The sequence below is a fragment of the Glandiceps talaboti genome, chromosome 10 (assembly GCF_964340395.1).
Source record: "Glandiceps talaboti chromosome 10, keGlaTala1.1, whole genome shotgun sequence".
NCBI classification, from domain to species: domain Eukaryota; kingdom Metazoa; phylum Hemichordata; class Enteropneusta; family Spengelidae; genus Glandiceps; species Glandiceps talaboti.
Genome location: NC_135558.1, coordinates 4,375,053 through 4,393,383, shown reverse-complemented (window position 1 = coordinate 4,393,383; position 18,331 = coordinate 4,375,053). Strand labels below are relative to the sequence as shown.

Genomic DNA, 18,331 nt, shown 5'->3' with positions numbered 1-18,331 from the left:
CACAATTTACAGGTAGCTGCTTTCATAACCATCGATTCTGAGGGTAACAAAAACCATTTCTAATAACCCCCATTTCTACATCCACATTGTCTGGATTAAAGAAGCAATTATAAAATGTCTTAATAGGATACAGCAGACTTACTTGTTTGTCAAATCACCGATGATTTAAGATTACATGTACTTGTCAATGAGAAGTAATTTTGGAACTGTAATCTGTGAATTTCTGTCAGGTTCTGCTTCCATCATAACCCCAACTATAATAGTAGTATCATGTTGGATTATGTTATTACACTTTCTGTGATAATACAGCTTGGAATGGATCAGTTATACTTTACTGTAAGACTTCATTTGGTATTATGAGCAGATCCACAGATACTTTCTAAAAAGTTGCCTGAAACTCTTGTGAGGTAAACCTACTTATATTGAAATGAAAAGGTAAAAGGTTTATTGAAAACATTTTTTGAAGTATCACATCACAACGATGAAGCTAAATGAATTAATACCCAACACACTTCAAGATATTAATTTGAGAACATTTTACTAAGCATACTCCAACACACTGTAGAAAACTAAATGCACTGGGGATGTCATACCAGTAACGAGTCATCTTGGAGATTCAGTTTGGAGCTGTAAATAAGCCAATGTGTAAAGAAATCACAGAAAATGCTGAATACTGGCATTAAAATTTGACATTGGCCATGGTTATGGCTGCTAGGCACATTTCATTCAATTTGTAAGTTAATTACCATGACAATTCATTTTATTTCAATGCTTTCATTGCTACTATGAGCATGGTTATGGTTGCTAGGCATATTCATGTTCATTTTTGGATGGTCATTACTTTGACTATTCATCACACTTTCATTTGGCAAGAAACAATTCTTTCACTGGTGCTATGGACATGGTTATGGTTATTAGGCATCACATGATCATTTCTTTTTACTTTGACTACCAATTATATCATTTTAACAATAAACAATGTGGTATTGTTTTATTTTCATTCCAATTCAATCATTTTAATATTTCTTGATGTATAGCATACAAGGACAAATATCAACAATTATTAATATGAAAATTAGGATGAATAATATCAAAGTGTAAAAGTATAATTTCTAAGTCATTCCCATACAGAATTGCAGACAGAACCAAGTTCATTTGATCACATCATCTTTCTGCTGATGTATTAAATTATTATTAATTTTCTTACTCAATTTACTTCTGACTTTATATGCCTACATGTGCCATGTTATAATGAATATGGCCTTCACAATAATTGCATTCAATATCACTTTATTGTCAGCATTAAAAATTACTTAGCCCAAAAGAGACAAATTTATTTACACACAAAAGTGTAATAATTGAGGATATACAAATGAGAGAAAAATGAATGCATACGGCATTATATCAATTCAACACGATAATATAATACATTAAATCCAAATGGGTTTATGATCCAGAATTGAGAATGTTAATATTGTGCTCGGTAAAAGTAAGTTCTTTAAAATACTTTTGCTAGCAAGTACATTCATTCTATAATGCCTGCTATGAGATGAACTTTTGAACCTTTTATTAACGGTCCACTAAAATGTCCGGTAAGAACGCAAGGAAACTCTGACTAAAAGGGATTAATGTATAAAGTATTATTTTGAATATAGTTTTTAGTCACAGAGAAAAAAAAATTGGAAAAAATTGTCTACTATAAAGCAAAGTTTATTTAAGCAATAATTGGACTTTCCAGGCTCTTAAAAAGACAGTTTTATTGGAAAACACAACATATCCACATTATGTGCACTATCTAGCAAATGAATGAGTCATGAAATTTGAGATCATACTCATTACTTACTGCAACAGCTATAACTTCTACAAGAATAGAAAATACAACAAATGAGCCTTAATGCCCTCCCTGGCTTGTCCATATGACATAAAAATGTTAAACATGATACAGCCATGGGGATAAAGATATTAACTTCTCTTAATTGAAGATTTAAATGGGATGTTGGGTAGGTCAAGGCTACAAGATCAAATTTTAGGTCAACTTTTAACTTCAGGGCTTGAAACATGGATGAATAAAAATCACTCTAAATGAGACATCATGATTTTTAAACATGAATTTTGTCAGTTCATAACTTCTGTCTGTCTGTTTGTCTCTTTCACATGTGAGTTTTAAATGTATTAGTCAGAGTACCTACACCTAAACTACGCTTCTCTGAATTAACAGTTTGACGCTAACATTGTTTACTGAATCTGAATGTGTTATACAATCATAATTCTAACTAAGATTTGATTATTCCATATGATACTAGTTTTACATGATCATGCATTTCAAAATAATTAGATGTCATTCCCTGATATTTTTTTTTGTTCAGTCAAGGAACTACGAGTGACCTACAGGGCCTTTATCACTATGAGTTGATAGATGAGTAGTGACAACCCTTATCTCACGAGTATTTTCCAGCTGAATGAAGAAAAATATTGGAGAATAACAGTTATTATTATACCAGCACCAGTAATTTCAAAGAAAGATTGGAAAAGTAATGGTAATTTTGAACGCTTTGACTCATATTTTGAACACTGCATAACCAAAGACATTGACAAGCATTGCCGTGGCATAGAATGACCAGAGTATATATTTCATATTTTTTGTTGAACCTGGCTCATGCATGGTATAATGGCAATTGATCTTTGACAGATGTTTTCACCATCTAGAAAGTTGTGTCTTGCTTATATGATGATCAAACACATGGTGGATAAATGACTCAGAATATTACACAACTGGTGAAAAAACGATGGTGCATTTGCTTGAAGGAGGTGAACTAACAGAAGACTTCACACAAAGACAAATGAAAAAGACAACAAGATAACTAATACAAATACAGCAGTGGGTGCATGTGATACAGGTTGATGCAATGCTTTTATCAGTTTGTTTTAAGTGTGTCATGATGTAAAATAAACTTTCAAACTTCACAGTAACCATCACCGTCAATTGATATATATAATATATATATAGTATTCTAATCAGCAGACGGGGATATGGGATCTGGAATCCCACAGGGTTTATACTTTGAACAAATTACCGACATTAATTACATTGCATGTCTTTGCATGAACTTGTCTCATTCCTGATTGCCATGAGCAAGTAAACACACAGGTGTTATTTTGCTAGTTGTATAAACTAATATAAAGAAAATGCATGCACACAATTTAAAGATTTCACTGTTACAGTATTATCCTTTGTATGAGATTTCATATTTTTACTGGATTCAACTGACAGTTCATGATTGATCAATGTTGAAATGTACTTTTTATAGGCTTATGTATCAATTTCAGGAGAGTTATACAGCTAGACGAATTAATAGAAACTGCTAGTCTTTCAGTTGTATCCATGAAAGCTTGTCCTAGGCTATAACTGCATGTTAGTCTTTGACTTTCATTTTACTACTGGTGTAAACAGTTTGACCAGAACTCCCACCTTATAGTTAGTTTGAGTGTCTCTGATTGATTTGAATTCACCCTCTAGACATATCAGGAAGATCAAGAATAAGTAATTCTGGTAATAATGGTTACTTCTGCTGCCATATATCAACCACAGACATTGCTAATTAAGAGACCATGGTATAGGACAACTTGATACTGTACCAACTAATTCCCACTTCAATTTGTTTCTAGTCCATTGTGTATCATTTCACCTTTCTATAAAAGCACTGACAAACATCTCTCCATCAATACATACAAAATTTGTTATCTTTCAACATCGTAATCCAATTTAAACACACGCTGGGCAATCTCCATCTGAATTTTACGTGTTTATCTTGTGTGGGTTTTCTTCAAGTTTTCATAATATCACTAAGTTTGACAGGTGTGTGTAAGTACAATCTACCTGAAGTCCAAAAAGACTTTTCCTGGGGTATTACCTCTGAAATATCTCATTCAAAAACTCATCATTTAAATTTATACTGTCCATCCAACATTGATTCTAAAAGTGTGAAGACTTAGAGGGCAACGCCAATCCAGAAAATAAAGGCAATTTCATGAACTTTGGGTTCTGGAGAATCGTTTCATGTAATGCATCATATACATTACGTGTGATTTCAGAGAAACATCAAGTTGAATTTGTCATTTGGGGATCTTTGCAGTGAGCCAAATTGTCTCATGGTCAACAGAAATGTTTATGCAATGGTTGAGTAATGAATATTCAACACCATTTAGAGCCTATATTACCTTCAGTGAAAACATCATGAATAGTCATTTGGGATAAATTCAACTTGGTGTTTCTCTGAAATTCCACGTAACATAGGTGATGTACAACCATGAAATGACTCTCCAGAACCCAAAGTTTATGAAAATGCCTTTCCTGGAGTGGCGTTCCCTTTTTTACAATAATAAGCACTGATAAAAAATATTAGCTGTTTATTAACTTCTTTGGACCATGGATAGTCTATATTATTACATTTCTTCCAGACACACAAGAGATCTCAGAAGGTATCCAGTAACATAAAAAGTCTACTCTCATTATAAGAATGTTCAAGACTCTACATTGTAGTAGAAACGGATGCTTTATAAATTCTCTGATTCATCAAAGACTAAATTGCATGGCTAACATGAATAAGCATATTTTCAACATGTTCTGATAATGTGTGTGAACAGATTCATTGTAACTTGTAATGAGCTTTGAGGGATATCATTTTCATTGAATAAGCTACATCTTCTATTCAGGTAAATCATCAATAGGAAATTGTAAATTAGTTCTGATCTTCTTACTTTTGCTCACAGCATATATACACAACATCAAAAGCTCAACCATAGACCCTGGGGGGACCCCAGAGTGAGTATGGTTCAATTCAAAACTGACATACTTAGAAGACATCATTTACAGTGAATTATAATCATGTAAGCTGATTAATTAATATGCATATTTCATTTATCAAACATCAAGCTCATCATTGTGTCAGTACATTGTCTCTTGAAATTATTCAAAATACATCATTTTGTTTTCATCTTTTTTGGATAAATGATAAAATCTATTAGTGAATGAATGTTCTTTCACTTACCTTCATCCATATCGCAACATTTCCGCCGCCATCTTATCACCATAGCAACAGTAAAAACAATGAAAACAAACACTGCTGCTGATCCTGACCACCAGATGACTGGATTACCGAGGAAATGAATTTGTGCCTGATTGAATGTTAAGAAAGAAAACATTATCTTAACATTGATAATGTTAGCAGGGAAACTTTAAGGTTATATCTTTAAATTTTCATGATTTGTTGACTTCGATGTTTAAGTACTACATCTTAATAAAACTCATGAAATTTGAGTTGCGATTAAAGTAACATAATTGGCTTTGAAAAAAATAATTTTACTGGCGATAAAATCAAAATCAAAATCATAAATCAATGTAGTTAATTACCAGTAGGTGTCAAATAATTCATTACACACAGTGAGTAGTTATGACTGCTCCAAACTCACATAATGATAAAATGTATTTCTGTGATATTTTTTCATCAAGTTTCTAGGACACATACAATTGTTATACACCTGGAATTCATACACTTCGGCTATCAAAGGTTTGCTGACTTTAACCAGGACTAAACTCAAATAATTTTCAAAATTTCAAAAGTAAAATGATCAGATTCTGTCCATCCTGTTTGACTTTAAGAGAAACACAGCTATTCATGACTGTCACATTCTACAATCCATTGTCAATACTCATTCACCAAGGTATCCAGAAATATAGATTAAAGTATGTTTCTCTGCAGCTGATGGTTTATGAGATGTTGAATTTGAAGGATTGGAGCTGGGCAGGATTCAAATAGATAACATGGTATGTCTTATTTGAATGATCCATGCACACTCTTCTTTTTATGGAAATTTACCGGATCAGCATGTCAGATCAAATTCCATCATGTACAATGACAGAGAAATTTATTTTCCCAAACATTCCTTTCGAAAGCCTATTAGTATTACCAAGGAACTTTTAACAAAAGACTACACATGAATAATGATAAATAAATTTTGTCATATTAACACAACACTTTTATACACATATAAAGTGATGAGTACACATAGTAGTATGAAAGTATAAAATGCGCTTTACTTGATGTGTTCTAGTATTATAAAATAAATATTTGTCTCTGTATTAAATGCTACCCACGAAGTCAAACACAATTAAACTATTTTTCTCTCAACAGGGACAGACATTTCACACAGCTGTATGACCCTTTTGTCCGGATCCAATTTAGACATGTATGATGTATGTTTCTTGCCATACGAGAAGTTGTTATTCTCAAAATGTTTTTATCTTGTTCAGCTTAGTAAAGTATGACTTACAAATGAGGCCTTATCACTTTGGGTCAAATACAAGAAATGACAAAACCCTTCAAAATATTTAAATCTATTTGATGGATGAATGAAGAAACAAAAACAGACTACTTTCCTACATAAACTTAATTTATGGAATATTGGGGAAAATATTTTGGAAGTTTTTACTCATATTTTGTGCTTCATTGAAAGTATGGCGTAAGCACATGTTGCCATGCACAAAATGATTGGAAATTAAATCCTGTTTTTTTCTGTTTGAATGAGTACAACTTTGCTTGTGTATGAAATAAGGAAATTTATCCCATAACTTCAGTTTGAATGTGTACAATTGTGCTAGCGCATAGTGTAAGGTAGTAATTACCTTATTTTCTATTTGCGTGTGTACATGTACAACTTGGCTGTGTCTGGTATAACAAAATATATCCCATATTTTCTGTTTGAATGTGTACAATTTTACTAGTGCATGGTGTCAGACAATAAGTACCTTATTTTCTGTTTGAGTGTGTACAACTCGGCTTGTGTATGGTATGAGAAAATATATTGTATATTTTCTGTTTGAATTGCACAATTTTACTTGTGCATGGTGTAAGATACTAAATACCTTATTTTCTGTTTAAGTGTGTACAACCTGGTTTGTGTATGGAATTTATTCATTTTCACTGTTTCCTTTCATCTGAGATGTGATCAATGCATGTTGAACTTACATTAGTCTCTTGGTCCATCCAATATGCTATACCTCTCTCCATCAATGGCCATTCTAGGGGATCAGAGCTGTACTTATGTTCAAGAATCACATCTTGAGTAGCAAATAACATCTTCCACTATAAAAATAAATTAGAACATTACATATTATCTGCGTTGTCTTTTTGTGAAGATTCTTGTCAGCAATAAAGTTTAACATCAAATAAAAGTACATGGTATGAAATATATAATATGTAGAGAAATTAAGCTCAAATCTAACATAGAGGATAACTCGCAAAATTAGCTATATAATATTCTGAACTGCACAAACCCTCTAGTGTTACCATGTTACATAGTATCTCAAATTACACTTAACCCATACCTTTTGTGTGTATTTTTTTTGAAAAAACTTAATAATACCACTATATATCCATTATAGTTTTGGATCTTTATAACATGTTGTGAATCTGTGAGTGTGTATGCATGTGAAGCTATACAATTATTGTTAGCTGAGTCATACCACATTTCAAGCTAACTCTATGAAAGGTACAATACTTTCAGCTAGTTAATTCTATGGGCTTTAAAGCATGTGTAACCAGATTCCAGCAAAGTTTGTAAAGTGTGGTACAGCACCTCCAGCTAGTTAATTCTAAGGGCTTTAAATCTTGTACAGCACTACTGATTCATGATAGGTGAGGTATATTGAAAGTTTCAGGTGGCTGTCAAGCTGTTGGAAGGGACCCATTGATCGAAAGCATACACAATATACCTTAAGTACTTTCTCAATATATTATAATCACTGGCAATGCAGGCAACAGATGTCATATAATTTTCCATTATTTTTTGAACCAATGAGAGTGAATTCTTTGGAAGGTTTTATTTGTTATAATATACTAATTTTTGATCACATTTCTCTCTGACTGTCATTGGGAACTCCTTACTGAGTCTCTCTATGCAATGTGTTGTCTATAAAGGTTAGCAGAGACTGAGAGAGAGTACTTGCATACACCATATAAGTTAGCGATTGTCCCAAATTTCTAAGTCATTTGTCTAGAAAGTTACCCAAAGATTTGTGCTAATCTAGTTAGCAACAGGTGGCATAATGAAACAGTCAATCAAATGCAGTCTGTTAATGCTGCCTTTGTTGACTCTAGCTATACTCTTCACTGTAGCAACCACTGTGGCGATTTGAAATCATGGATTCTACTAAACTTCTTCTAGTTCTAGGTTATACCAACTCACATGTCACAGAAACAAGTATTCATAGCAAGGAACTGATATCACAATTTAAAAAAAATATATCTGTTGAATAATATACATTGTGAAATGAGAAGTGGCAAGTAGTTAAATTGGTGAAAGAAAACAGTTTATCCTTTTGTAGAGGGCTCACTCCATACACATCTACCTTGTTGAAAGTCAAGACAAAAAGACATGACAGACACATCTATGCATTGATGCCTATAATAGCCTTTTTCACAGAAAGCTTATGAGTTCAAATTTCCTCTAGCCCATCAGAAATGAGAATAGTTACAGCAACTTGGCAGATATTAATAAAGTGACCATACATGTACAGATCTAGAGTCTACAAAGTGTTGATATTTTTGTTCTTTGTTACATTGTTCAGTACAGCTTCAGAAATACCTGCTGAGTAAGCTAACATTGGGTAAGCTTCTTGCTAGGACAGTGCTTATTAATAATAAAAGTAATATTGGGCTGACACTAACACCTAACAAGCATGTGTTACCAACTGAAAGGGTTAATTAATGGCTAAAAAGTAAACAAAACAAGCATAAACATAACATATCTGTTGCATGCATCATTGGGTGATATTAACTGATACATTCATTAACAAGTAGAAACACAAAGAACACATCAATCCTTTACATTTGTAGAACTCAAAAAGAAATTGCCAAATACTAAAACTTGTTAAATGTTGTCCATTTTAGCTCAAAACAAGAGGTCTTTAGTATTAAACACTACTGAATGTGTTCAGTTTTTTCTACCTTTTTTCATTACTAATTTCAATTGTCAATTTTGATGTATTTGTCTCTTTTCCATGACTAAATATAAATCCATTTTTGAACAGAAGTATACAATGTCTGTTAGTTGTGTAACTAATTTCCTATATTAGACCATAATTTCGTCATACTTGAAAAGATATTTTGAAGTAACTTAAAAGCAAACAAAATGAAGGTAAAATAACACTGCGTTTGAGAAGAAAGCAAAATGTATTTTGTGGCTTTTTATTCCTATCAAGGTTGTTGTTTCCATTGTATATGGATTGAATGCGTTACATTGTCAAAATTGTATGGTGAATCCATTAGCAGCAGAAAGCGTAATATTTTGATAGATGTCATGGTTACCTGTTGAATTTTTTCAAATCTTTCCCTTATAGCTATGACCTCACTGTCCCATAAACCATCTAAATAGATCAAAGTATGACAAATACATTTATATCTTATTTTATAAAACAATTTCTGTCGATTCAGCTAAAGATAATAACTCATTTTGGAGAAAAAAAGCAGCTCTGATTAAAATCAATGAATTGAAATGTCTGAATAAAATCTAGAGAACGTGGGTATTGACATTTCTAATAGCAATTTATTCTACTATTGATAATAAGGAATTATAGAGGGATAAAAGTAACGTTAAATTGATAGATAATCGTGTGGGTAGTTATTTGACCTCTGTGTAAAACACTAAGAGATTATTTCAGCATTATCCTTCGATATTGTGGTACTACTGGAACAATGTTTTCAGGAAGGACTTCTTTTATTGATGGAAGGTTTGCAATGTGTTTTCTACACAATATGTTGAATACAACTACATTGGTCTTACTTATGATGATGATTATCATCATCATCATCATCATCATCATCATCATCGTCGTCCTCATCATCATCATCATCATCATCATCATCATCATCATTATCATCATCATCATCATCATCATTGTCGTCCTCCTCCTCATCATCATCATCATCATCATCATCATCATCACCACCATCATCATCATTGTCGTCATTGTCGTCCTCATGATCATCGTGATTATCACCATCATCATCTGTCATCATAATCATGATGATGATGATGATCATCATCATCATTATTGTAATTGAGATTCAGTTCAATAACGTCATAATTTCATTCTTCATATGAGGGGGATTGTTTAAGATTGAATGATATGGTAATCAAAACACACAGAAAGCATTAGCTTAACACAATTTTTTAATTCTTCACGGAGTCCTATGAACTATATGAAAGATGCCAATTGACGATTTAATTCTAGCAATAATATGGACAGTGAGTGTCTTTCAATCTTCACTTTGACTACATGTACTCAACAGTAACATGAAAAATGTCCTTGCCTTCAAGGTGTCACAAGGAAAAAACTTTCTCATTCTCATTCATGCTACCATCCACAGACACCACCACACGATTTAGTTTATTTTACCCTGAAGAAGGCAATTTGTGTATTGCCGAAATGTTGGTATTAATAAAGATCACCTGAAGATTTTAGTAACTGGTTGAGTATGTCCATCATTTTAACCTCACAAAAAACATGGTTATAAATATTACTGCATTGAAACAAACAATTTTCTAAATCCATGCACTCACAAAAGAATAAATTTGGTTCTAAGTTTAGAATTTTAGTATTATTTCTCGAAGGTATAATTAGTTTCACATTGATGATATTTTGAGGGTGTGAAGGCTTTTTAAAATTCAGTTTGGAGTTCAGTATTGTGTGGTTTGAAGGCTGTTTTTTTCTCATTTTGAAGTTCACTTTAATATTGTGATGATATTCTGATGGTGTAAAGGCTTTTTTTGCTCAGTTTGAAGTTCACTTATTATGATTATTTTCTCATGGTGTGAAGGCTTTCTTTTCTCAGTTTGAAGTCCTATAAATTGGTATCACGCTGTTGCAAGTCTGATTGTCATGTGTCTAGTCTACAATAAAAATCACGCTCTCTGGCAAACACCGACATTCAAGTATCTTCCCTAGGGATGAGGATCATTTACTCAGTTGGAAAAAATGAGATAGAGCAATGTCAAACACAGAACTTTGTATTTACACATCATTTCTAGAAATTCACAAGTACCTACCATACAGAGAAGAGAACCATTTTACTATAGTCATACAAGACCAAGTTACAATAAAACAAACCAATTGAACTAACATAAATGATGATTTCATTATTTTCTAGAAATTCGGATAACACTTCCTTTCAATAAAAATCTGCTATAGGGAGATCACAATTAATTCTCTGCCATAAAAAATGAGGTGTATCAAGAAATCCAAAGCATCCACTGTTTGTACATGTTGAATTTAAATTAAAACTCAAGCATTTGAAGAATTTATTTATTTTTATTTATTTATTTAACGGAGAACCAACGGGAGCTAGTCCCATTATAGGCTCCTTTGGTTCAGTGTTAATGCAGGAGGAAACCGGAGTACCAGGGGAAAACCTGCATTGTATACGGTAGAGTCAAACTGAACAACTCGTCTTACTTACAGCGTACTAAATTTAATCAAACCCAGCCGACACATGGAGGGTTCGAACCCAGGCTGCAGAGGTAAGAGGCGTACGCGCTAACTGCTCACCACCGCCAACCCTAAGAATTCAAAGATATGTATTATTATCATTTAGCTATCTTTTTAATAGTTCAATTGAATTGTTTAAATGAAATATTTAGATACAAAGCTATATCTAACATCTTGATGTTCTTATTTACATCCTCTGAATGCAAGTCTGGTATACTCCGGGTATTGCGTGAGTGTTAAAAATGTTCTCTGCTCCTGTGCTTTCCAAAGCATAGCAATCAATAAGGAAACGGGGCAATTTCAGTGTAAGAGCTCAACCATGAACTCCGAAACATCTGATGTTAAAACAGGACTTATGAATCAACGCATCATACCTTTTAATATTAACATTAATCAATACAGGATCATGTTTATTCAATACATACACCATGTCAAAGTAAAAATACCCTTCTACAACATTTAATATCCACACCTAAAATCAATTTATCTGTTTCTGAATCAATGGTGAACATCCTCTGTCACCTTTGTGTTGGTGATGGCATGACACCGATATGTTGTGATTTGTGAAATGTCAGAGTTGTTGTGATATTCGGCAATTAGAATTCATTTTCATTCATTGATAAATGTTACACTGGGAAAGGTGACCTTTGTGAAGGGTTGGAATCAATGACTGTTGAACAGAGGCTCTAAACTAAAATCACAGTATATGTACATGTATGAGAAATCTATAAGCTTAACCAGATTTCTCTCCCTCTGTTACCAGGGTTACCAAAACTTATCAAATTCATGTATACATGCATGAAATAGCCTATACCTAATATTTATTATATTTTCATAAAATGTATTTAATTTATTAAAATTCGTATGTAAAAAGCTTCATTTACTAATGATTTAGTCTTCTTTAAATTAATGCTGTATAGTGTGATGGCATCGTAAATATTACAGAACATTCTTTTCAATAGAGGTCCACAGACTGCATCTTGAAAAAGTGACATCAATGATATTTGACCCCTTCATTTTTGTTGCTTGAGTTCATTCTCAGTCAACCATTAACAGGTCAAGTTCACACTTTCCTCCATCATTGAATTTAAATTTGATCCTGTCAATTACATTGGCAATAACAGATAGATAACTAAGTTAACTTGGTTCAATTTATAAGTCAAATTTCTCATTTAGAATTCCAAGTTGGAAAATGACAAGCAGATCATAACTGAACATACAGATAGTATAACTACTCTCAGTATAGTTTCCAATAAAGTAATTTAAAAAAATTATTGATTAACTTATATTAACCAAAATGTAGATTTGTATGTCGAATATGTTACTGTTTCTATACAGCCACAGTAGCTGCAACTTTTCCAGGATTATTTTTTGAATTTTTCCTGTTGAAACAAAGTACTGGAAATAGTTCCGCCTTTCCAATTATTGTAGTGACAGTACTATGTGCACCATCATAAAATCAGTTTATACAAGGTACACTCAGGGCTTTGAACCATTTTAATAATAAAACTTATCTTTAGTTAAAAGACCGAAAACTAATCAAACTTTCTCAAGATATATGCATGAGTTCAAATGTAGATTTGAATACATTCTGTGCCTGTTTAAAATACAACTTTAGGGGATTGCTCACTTACACTGCATGTTATTAGAGACATTTAAATCTGTTCATGAAGACATGTATGAACAAGTGAAATGAGAATTAAAAACATAGATATCTTTGTTAAATTGACAGATAGCAGCTTATGGTGTGATAACAACAAAGGCGGTAGCAATAAGCTTAGATTAATAACAACTGTATCAAATTACAAGAAAGTGACAGAATCAGGATATAACAGATCCCAGCTAAAGCTGATTATGGTACAAAAACACAAGTCTCTGTGGAAAAGGGTGATTACATCTCAGAAATACCTGTCTCACAGGATAGAACTGATGGTACATACATCCAGCAGCCTACACCTATAGTGGTAGCATTATTACTCACAGCAAATCTGTACTTAGCCTACAAAGTAGGGTACAAAAGAATCAGTTTTTAGGATGATATTTATTCAACACTATCCATTATATTGATGCAAAGATAGCTTTCTTTTCTAATATTTAGTAATTGACATAATCAAAAGACAAAATTGGACAGGAGTATATGAAAGAACATGATAATCAAGAAGAGGTTTGGACAGGAGTACATGAAATGACATGATAACCAAGATGTTTGGACAGAAGTACATGACATGATAATCAAGATGTTTGGACAGGAGTACATGAAATTACATGATAATCAAGATGTTTGGACAGGAGTACATGGCATGATAATCAAGATGTTTAGACAGGAATACATGAAATGACATGGACATGAGTACATGAAATGACATGATAATCAAGATGTGTAGACAGGCATACATGAAAGGACATGATAATCAAAATATTTTAAACAGGCATAAGGTACATGAAATGACATGATAATCAAGATGTTTTAAACAGGTATACGTGAAATGACATGATAATCAAGGTGTTTAGACAGGAGTACATGAAATGGCATGATAATCAAGATGTTTAGACAGGAGTACATGAAATGGCATGATAATCAAGAGGTTTGGACAGGAGTACATGAAATGGCATGATAATCAAGATGTTTAGACAGGAGTACATGAAATGGCATGATAATCAAGAGATTTGGACAGGTGTACATGAAATGGCATGATAATCAAGATGTTTAGACAGAAGTACATGAAATGGCATGATAATCAAGAGGTTTGGACAGGAGTACATGAAATGGCATGATAATCAAGATGTTTAGACAGGAGTACATGAAATGGCATGATAATCAAGTGGTTTGGACAGGAGTGCATGAATTATAATCAAGAGGTTTGGACAGGAGTACATGAAATGACAAGATAATCAAGATAGTCAAGCGGTTTGGACAGGAGTGCATGAATTATAATCAAGAGGTTTGGACAGGAATACATGAAATGACGTTGACTGATGTGTCTAGAAGATAAACATCAGTATTTACAACACATATGCTTGCTAACAGTAACATGACAGATAAAGCATTATAAGTAATTGTAATAGATCTAACTTAGTTGGTGGTGACATGTATCCTACATACATACAATTCATCTATTCATTCTTTGACCTCCTGGCTGTCAAAGCCTTTGGTAGTAAGTCACCACATCCGTCTTGTTATTGACAAAACAGTGTAGGTGTTTTACAATTAAATAAATCCACAAGACTACAGTATTGGAAAGTAATTTCTGATGACAAAATGGCAAAAGTGCAATCTACATCATACTGTGGTACAAATGATTGACATGTATTGATCAGAATTCACAGCATTAACAAAGTAATACAAACATTCATTTATACTGAGGGTACTGGTGCATGTAATTACGTGTGATAAAGTTAATATTAGAGTATCAGTATTTTGTATCCATAGAAACATCTTTACAGTTAAATGCTTGTTTGATCAAATTCATTGGAGTAAGATTGTGTAATATATTTTTGTAATCATGTTTCCATATGTGATTGACCTTTCCTACGTCATAAAAGACTTTACTTCTTGATTAAACAAATGATGTTCTAAACAGCTGAAAATTTACAATTATTTTAACATTTCATTCAATACTTATTACTGGGCACGACTGGTGACAACACAGAGCTGGAAATTTAAACATATCACTCCTGTATGATATTACTCGTATGACTGGTAACTATACTGGTATCTACTTTTCATTCTCAGTGCTATAGCTATATTTGATCATAGGCTAAGGTGATGTCTCAGGACATTATAATTTTCAGTAAAATAATGCCAAAAGATTAAACATTAAGAAATAAGAAATTCTGTAGGTCTGCATCTGATGTATTACACTACTTTGTTTCTCATATCATGACCTGGTAATTTCTTTTCTTGGTATCACAAAGCTTAATCTCTACCTAAATCTAAATGTGATCTAGGCTGCATACCGGTAGGTACATGTACATGTAATGATGAAACTATTTTTTTTTCAAAGTGACAAATGATTATATAATGAAAATACTTCTGATCAATTTGAAATCATACATATGACAAGTTCCCCATCTATGAAGGTATGATATGAGTATTCCAGGGAATAGAACAAAATCCATATCAGATTATGACAGAACATGTTCATAGTGACTAATAAGTTAGTCCATATAAAGAAGTTTGTATAAATAAATATTATTGACGAGTTGGTATATTTATTGAACCCAATTCCCCCCCCCCCCCCCATGAGTGGTATTTAGTATACATTTAGATGTTATTCCCCAATATTTCTCTTCATTCAGCCAAGGTAAATATAAGTGACCTAAGGGGCCTTTGTCAACTCGTAGTGGCAACCCTTAAGTCACAAGTATTTTCTGGCTGAAAGAAGACAAATTTTGGGGAACACATAATTATATCAGTGCCAGAATCAGGGAAAGTAATAGCAATTGAACATTTTGACTCATATTTCGAACACAGCAGAACCGGTGACGTAGGCACGTGTTGTCGTGACATAGTCACTCATTGTCGTGATGTAGAACGACCAAGAGTATATATTCCACATTTTTGGTTCAACTTGGCTTGTGCATGGTATAATAACAATAGTCCAATATTATTTTAAGTAATGTTTGTCAAGATATATTTTCATATAAATAATAATTGATTTTTTAATAACGATGCAATATCAAAATAATTCCTATTTGAGATTTACTGCTGAAACAATTCAGATCATATTCAGTCTGACTCACTACATATTTATGACTAGGATTTTACAACTATTAAACATGATTAAATCATAACCTTTGTGAAAATTATGACTGTATTTTCTACATCTACACAAACAATAATTACAGAATTCTCACAAAATATTAAACAGTAAAGTTAAAAGGTGCTTATTGTGAATTTTTTGACATTTTTTTTCCTTACCTGTAATTCCCAAAGTTTTCCCCAAAATGAAAGCTTCAATGTTTGCCCAACAGGCTCTTCAAAAAATTCTAATTCTGTCTGATCAGGTACTGCAAAAAAATAGAAAAATAAAAAAATTAGTACATCTGCGACTTGTAAGTAGTATACAGTCACCAGTGGGGGCTTGATGTGAGTACTGTAGGTTTATACCTGACAGCAAACAACAAATATTTTGCAATTGATAGCTATCCATCAATCCATCAACCATTTAATAACGTCTTAAACTGATTTTAAATATTATAATCTCATGTTCCTTTATCTTCAAATCCTTCACAAACAGTACAACTTTCAGAAGAGTACATACTTCAAGCAAATTTAACATACCAGCAATGCATCAAAAAATTTCTTAAAATTATCAATTTTATGATAGAGCACTTTACCCACTCTCTGTTTGTGTGCACTCCACTGATGCACACAACAGTCATTATGTTGAAGCACAAAACTTGTTAAGATAAAATGTGCTCTGTCCAATAAAGTTAAAACAAGCTGACATTTCGGGAGTAATCCTTCTAAGAGCTAACCAATTACCTTAACAAGTTTTCATCTTATTCCTGTTCTAGTTACTGACGTCAGCATTTACGAATATTTTCTATGTAGAAGTAAAAAATAACTTACGACTTTATCCACTTCGGATCCATCATTTTCCCCAACTGAACTACATCACATTACATTTGATTTGAACGGCACGTTATAAGTTTTCACCACCTTTATTGTATTTTCTTAAAACGCCTGTTTAACATTTTACCTACATTCCTAACCTTTGATCTTTTACATTAGATGAAATAGTGAATCTAACAAGAAATTTACTACAAAACATTCTCTGGTCTTTTCTCACCTGCCATAGTAGTTAAATGAAATTAACCAATCACAAAATTAACATCTTTATGTACCATTCAATCTAAAATATTAATCACAACCTGTACTATTACACAACAAAATTGATCTTTGGTCAGAAATGAGCTAAAAACGCCTCCATGTTTTTTTTAATACTAGTTATTTTTGGGGCTGATTTATTAATCAATTTAAATCCACTCACGACAGAATTCAAACTTACATTTATCATTCAATCAAACTAGATATAAAGTCTTATATAACCTGAAAGTGTGTGTTTTTCATTTCAATTAATTTGTGTCTTAAAAGGATCATGTATGACTGCGGCAAATGTTAAAATTAGATGGTTAGTATGCAAAGGGAAAAAGTAATCTGGAGGATTTGGCAAAATTTAAACAGATATATCTACTACCTAGATTGCATACTTTCACAAACTTCCATTTCATTTGACTAAGATGTTTGTTACTTTTATGTATTAGGAAATAGGATAACTTTTCCTTGACCTTTCTGTAAATTATGCAAAATGAATATACTTGAATTGACTAAGAAATCCTTAAACTTCAAGTAAAAGTCTCAGTAACTGTACATGTAACAGTTTTTCATAATTTATTTGTTCTTATTTTCGACTTGCTCTTGCCTATATGGACATTTAGTAATCAGTAATTTTGTCATTATTTTGTGTAATTTCAGGGAGTTCTCAAAATTGGTATAAATAAAAATAGAAGTGCACCCCATTGTCTGTCAACTTGACATTCTAATTTAACCCTGTAATAGTGATTAGGTACTCATTGGATATCAGTGTGGTTGTATCAATCGGAATCAAATTTATTCTGTAGTTAGTCAAATCATTTATGTGTTGTTTTTTCATATACTTATTTTTAAATTCTTTTTTTTTTTTTTAACATTGTGTGCACAGTGCTATAATGAATATTGAATTTAGAAAATAAATAATTTTAAACTCCGTCAGTATCCCATGAATATACAAGTTATAAATA

At 32.4% G+C, this 18,331-nt stretch overlaps 1 protein-coding gene across 1 annotated transcript in view; it reads right to left on the bottom strand.

Annotated features, from left to right (window-relative positions):
• The window catches only part of LOC144441094 (protein O-mannosyl-transferase 1-like), a 63,069-nt gene that overhangs the window by 29,088 nt on the left and 15,650 nt on the right, over positions 1-18,331 (bottom strand). Inside the window, exons 14-16 of the mRNA XM_078130624.1 lie at positions 16,467-16,555; positions 7,026-7,142; positions 5,049-5,175 (exon numbers count right to left, since the gene is read on the bottom strand). Of these exons, the coding sequence (XP_077986750.1) occupies positions 5,049-5,175; positions 7,026-7,142; positions 16,467-16,555 (333 nt within the window). The remainder of the gene's footprint in view (positions 1-5,048; positions 5,176-7,025; positions 7,143-16,466; positions 16,556-18,331) is intronic.